Below are 5,572 nucleotides of genomic sequence, written 5' to 3' on the forward strand. Positions count from 1 at the left end.
GGGTCCGGGCTGGGGATTCGAACCCGCCACCTTAGGTGTACGTGGCTGGCGCCTTAGCCGGTTGAGCTATAGGCGCCGAGCCGGATCAGACAGTTTTAAGAGAAAGACTCTGAGCACCCTTTCTTAACTTCTCCCACAAAGGTCTGGTGAGAAAAAAAACCCAATTTTAAAGCAAGAGAGACTAAGGTTAGATGCTGGGAAGAACTGCCAGCCTTGTCCATGATACAACCCAGGCAGGGACATGAAGCCCGACATGGGGGCTCTCACCCATGGATTCTGTTTTTGAACCTCAGGACTTCATGTGAAAATCTCTGGGTTCTACCTGAATTCTAAGAATACTTGGCAGAATTCTAAGCCCAGCTTCTCAGGCTGTATCAGTCTACACAGATCCCGTGGACAGACACAGGAGGCTGGGCCTCTGGCTCCCAGCACCTGGGGTCAGGAGGAAGGGTAAGCTGCCCTTTGCCTTAATTGGGCAGAGTTCCTGCCTTGAGCAAACACAAAGCAGGGTTGAAGGGCAGAAGGAAAACAAGTCAAATAAAAAAAATATATATCCTTGTTCAGTAAATGGCTGCCAGACTAGGGGACAAAGAGGTCACCAAGATGTCAGAACCAGGGAGGAGCAGGATGGGGGTGGGTCCTGGGAAAGAGAGGGCCTGGACAAAGTGTTAAAATGGGCCCAATTGGGGGCATCCCTGGCCTCTTCATCTCACTATAGCAACCAGGAGGACACTGATCATAATTGGATTCTTCTAGCCTAGGGCCAGACCACAGCCCATGGGACCAAGGGATCGTTGGTAATGAGGTTAGCAGGCACCAGACCCCACCCCCTGAGGCTCCCAGAACCCTGAGCAAGGGAAAGGAAAAAAGGCAAGGTTGTTTGTTCACCCCTGCACGAACCATGGAGTGGCTGCCCTTCTCCACCAGGTACTCACCTTCTTTCCGCATGCCCACTCGGAAGCACTTCTTGAGGCGACAATACTGGCACTGATTCCGGTGATGCTGGTCAATCTGGCAGTCACGGTTGGACCTGGGGGCATGTAGAGGCCAGGGCAACCTGTGACACCCACATCTTCCTCCCAACCACCCTATGAGCTGCCTATAGTGGTTGCCCCTGAAAAACACCAGTGGGGTCCCCTGGACTGAGTAGATGGGCCTCAGTGGGTACAAGGGCTCAGCTTACAAATCTGTAAAGAGGAAAAGACAATGGGGTGGGTGATGGCAAATGAACAAGGAGTCTGTGGAAAAGTTTGGACCCCTTATGCCCAGAGAGGGCACTTTGGAACTGGGTTTTGAAGGATGAATAAGAGTTCCCTAGGCAAATGCAGAGGTGATTCCAGGCAGAGAAGGTACAGTAAAAACAAAAGGTTTAAAATATGAAAATATAGGGTGGCACCTCGGGCTCAGTGACTAGGGCACTGGCCCCATATACCAAGGGTATATGTTCAAAACAGGCCCCAACCAAACTGCAACAAAAAAATAGCTGGGTGTTGTAGCAGGCACCTGTAGTCCTAGCTACTCAGGAGGCTGAAGCAAGAGAGTCACCTAAGCCCAGGAGTTGGGAGGTTGCTGTGAGCTGTGATGCCATAGCACTCTACCAAGGGTGACACAATGAGACTCCATCGCTAAAAAAAAAAAAAATGAAGGGCGGCGCCTGTGGCTCAGGGAGTAGGGCACTGGGCCCATATACCGGGGATAGGGGGTTCAAGCCCGGCCCCAGCCAAATAAAAAGAAAAGAAAAATAGAAACCTGAACAATTTCACTATATCTGGTTGTGTCTGGCTGAGGCAAGGTCACTGTCCCAAGGATAATGTGGAAGCAGATGGGAACATGGTCAGTGAACTGAGCTTTGTGAACTAACTTTCGGCCAGGTCAGGAACCAGGCATCTATGTGGAGCCCCAGCAGTAACACCTGCACTAGCTCCACACCAATGAGTGAATGAAAGAATGAATGAATAAAGTAACTCTTTTCCCCCCTTCAAGATCCCACACCCATATCCTCTCGCCTGGGAAGACCATCCAACCCCTAAGTAAGCCCAAGATACTTCCTGCAGTGAGCTATCCGGGACTGCTTTGCCTCTTCCAGGGATGGGACAATGGGACAGGTGCCCCCACCATGGGAGGCAGTAAGCTCCTGGACCAGGGTCAGCCCCAAGCAGGAAGGTTCAGCCCTTATTCAAATGTTCCCAGAACTTTCTCCCCTTGGGCCTCCCCCTATACTCATACCACCAAGGGCTAAGAGGTCTCCAACAGGGCACCCAAAGATTGTAGCAGAGTAAAACACTCACTCAAACACTTAAAGAAATAAACCATCTCAGGTATAGAAACCCAGCCTGGACCGTCAGGTAGTGACTTCCCCTCTGAGCCTCCACTTCGGCATCTGGAAATAGGACATCAGATCCCACCCAGATTGGGATGCCCTGAATCTATAGGGCTTTGGAAAATGTTGTCAAACTCTCAGGCCTAGGCCCTATCTAGGTAGCCCAAGAGCAAGGTTAGGAAAGTTACATCTCTGGGTCCCACAGCGCCAGCCACTGAGCCCCTGGGAAGAGGCCCTGAGAGGGCAGAGGGAGCTCAGGCAGAACCAGAACAAAGCCCAGCGGATGGGTAGTAGGAGGATCAAGGCAGCCGGGTGGAAACAGTCAGGCCTGGGGCAGGGAGACAGGCAGCGGCCTGGTTCAGAGCCCCCTGACCTCAAGGGAGGCCCCAAACCTTCTGTCTCAATTTCACCAGCTGCGGAACTGGGACAGGTATGCCCCCCTAGGTAAGTAAACAATAAGTTCTTCCTGTTATCCCACCTAAAGAGTACATGCTTTGCCCAACCCCTTGGCCCAAATCAGCTTCTCCCCTGGGGTTCTGGCCTCCAGTCCGGATTTGATCACAGCCCTCCCCTGTTCACACAACCTCCATGGCTCCCTACTGCCCTTAGTTTAACATTTCAGGCCCATCAAACTCTTGACTTTTCCCATACCTGGGTGGTCTTATCTTACAACACATATGCCCAATCTGCCACTAAGCATTTGTCAGGGCCACACTCTGGAATGCCCTTGGCCCTTTTCTGATGGCCAAACTCTTCATGTTTCAAGGCCCACCTCTCCTGGCTTCCTCCAGGTAGTCCTCTCTGACCTCCAGCAATGGGAGGCCCTTGCTCTTTCTTCTCTGGAATCCCCAGATCACACAGGTTTAGGATCTCAACTGTGTCTTCTTTTAAACTGGGGTTTCTGTGAGAGCTGGGCTTGAAGCTGGGGTCTCTCTGGGAGGCCGGCAAAAAACTCACCCAGGATGAGTCCCACTGGGACTCTGGTAAATCAATCCCAGGCCTAGAATGGGAGAGTGACTTCTTACTAAATCACACAGCTCACACAGCCCAAAGCTGCCAAAAAACCTGCCAGCTCAAACAACACCCCCTCTTAATGCTCCCTGACCCCACCCTCAGGAATCCCCCAAGACCCCAAAACTTCCTGAGCCCCCTCCCTTATTATCCCCAAAGACAGGGTCAGAGAGCAGGCAGTTTTTCCAGCAGCAAGAATGAGGCCAAAGTCTGGTGGCCCAGTTAGCACTGCAGGAGGGAGCAAGCCAGCTCTCAGGCACATGGCTATCCCAGGCAAGCCCTGACCTGGGACCAAACTCCAGCCTTTGGTGCCCGGGGCTCTACTCAGCGGCCTCAACTAACAAGCTCTCCATCACCTGATTCCAACTCAGCCACACCCTTGTCACCCAACAGTTCCCCTTGCTAAGCCCCAACTGAGGCCTGCACTCAATGTGTAGCCCCAACGCAGGCACTTGACCCCTCTGGGCCTGTTTCGTGCATCTGGGAAATACGGCTGTCTATACTGGCTCTGCAGAGACTATGTATGTTCCTGGGGAGACAGAGTAGAGGCATGTCAATAAAGGGACAGGATGCTCCCCAAGTAGTGATGAGAAAAGAACTTCTGGACTGGACACCCCCTCTTCCAGAGGACTTTCACCTCCAACACCCAACCAGACAAGCTACAATGACACACCTTGCTGGAGAGGACTCCAACTTGGGACAGCTCAGGGCTCCTTCTTGGAAACATTTCACTCCCATATTGCCTCCGAGACAACCCAAAGTTTAAGGGATTTTCCAAGAGCCCCAGATCTGCACCCACCCCTGGGGGAGGGTGCAGTTCAGTCAATTCCGGTGGCCCTGCCGGCCCTCCAGTGGCGGTTTCCGGTGACCCAAGGCCCGGGGTTGGGGGAGCTGTTCCCCTCTGATGGGCAGGCCCAGCTCCCCCCCCACAGCAGGGCCCCTGAAGCGAAGGAGGTTGCTGTGTGCCACCCAGCCTCCTTCCAGCTGCCGCTTTGGTAGCCCGAGCGACTTTGGAAGTGATATTTGACCCCAAGGGCGCGCCGTATCGATCCGCGCGGCCGCAGACAATGGCCCCTGGACGCTGCGAGCTCCGCAGTCCAAGTTCCACGTTTGATTCCCGTAGGGGATCCCGCGGGCCGTGATCTCCGAGAACGGCATCCTGGGGTTAGGGTCTCACCCCTGACAGCACCCCTAACCCTTCCCCTCACGAAGATGACCCCTCCCCAGAGAAAAGGGCGGAAGGAGGAGGAAGTCGCTGAGGTGAAATCCGCAAGGGACCATCTGATGAGAGAAACCTGCATCGATGCAGCGCCGACTGTATACACAATCCAAAGAACAGAATAGAATGGGGAGTGGGTGCTGTGCCCCCACCTCAGAACGGGAGTGGAGGCCAGAGAAGGTCAGCACCAGGCCCAAGGTGACCGAGCGGGTCAGAGGCCCGCCCCAGCCCAGGGCGGGGTGCACGACGGCGGTGCGCTGATAGGGGGCTCACCGGCAGGTGTAGCTGAGGTTGCGGCGGATGCTCCGCTTGAAAAAGCTCTTGCAGCCCTCGCAGGTGAAGACACCGTAATGCTTGCCGCTCGACTTGTCTCCGCACACCACGCAGTCCACCTGCAGCCCCGGCCGCTCCTCGTCGCCTGGCTCGGCGTCGCTGGCTGCACCGGGGGGCGAGGCCGAGTCGTCCTCGGCCGCGCGCGGGTAGCCGCTCGCCTTGTCCACGCCGTTAGTGTCGCCGCTGGGGCCGCCCCAGCCGCCGGTCACCATGGCCATAGCCCCAGGGCAGCAGGGCCGGGGCGCCCCCTCTGAGCTCTTCCCTCCGCGCACCCCTCTCGGCCCGGGGGACCCTACCCGGTGCACATCCGGCCCCGGCGCAAGGGGGGTACCGGCTGCACCCCCAAAAAAAGTTTTGCAGCAACTTCCTGCGGCCGGTCCGCGCACCCGGGCGGAACTGGTCGGGCCGGTTCCAGGCCAACTTTCCCACGCGTGCGCGGGGCCAGGCCCGAGACCGGGAGGGGCGAGCTAGAGGCGCGGGCCAGGGACCCAGAGGAGTTGCGCCCCGCCACTCTGGTGTCCTGGCGGGGGCGCGCGGGCCATGGCCCGACCCAGGCTGCGCAAGGGGCGCCCTCTGGCCTGGCCGCTGCTCGGCCCGGGGCTGCAGCCAACTTAGCGGGCCGCCATCCGAGCTAGGGAGGCAGGGGTGAAAGTTTGGCCGCAAGTTGCGCGGCCGCCCGTGGCGGGGGG

The 5,572-nt window shown here is 56.6% G+C and overlaps 1 protein-coding gene across 2 annotated transcripts in view; it reads right to left on the minus strand.

Annotated features, from left to right (window-relative positions):
• NR2F6 (nuclear receptor subfamily 2 group F member 6) overlaps positions 1 to 5,566 on the minus strand; it is a 10,950-nt gene extending 5,384 nt beyond the window's left edge. Inside the window, exons 1-2 of one of the 2 annotated variants that reach the window (XM_003796537.3) lie at positions 4,824 to 5,566; positions 936 to 1,030 (exon numbers count right to left, since the gene is read on the minus strand). In XM_003796537.3, the coding sequence (XP_003796585.1) occupies positions 936 to 1,030; positions 4,824 to 5,101 (373 nt within the window). In that variant the 5' untranslated portion in view covers positions 5,102 to 5,566. Of the gene's footprint in view, positions 1 to 935; positions 1,031 to 4,004; positions 4,388 to 4,823 lie in introns of those variants that run through there. The other variant, XM_023517147.1, reaches the window with a different exon arrangement.
• Positions 5,567 to 5,572: the final 6 nt, after the last annotated feature.

This window comes from Otolemur garnettii, unplaced genomic scaffold (genome assembly GCF_000181295.1).
Source record: "Otolemur garnettii isolate 467f Iridium unplaced genomic scaffold, OtoGar3 scaffold00105, whole genome shotgun sequence".
Lineage (NCBI taxonomy): Eukaryota > Metazoa > Chordata > Mammalia > Primates > Galagidae > Otolemur > Otolemur garnettii.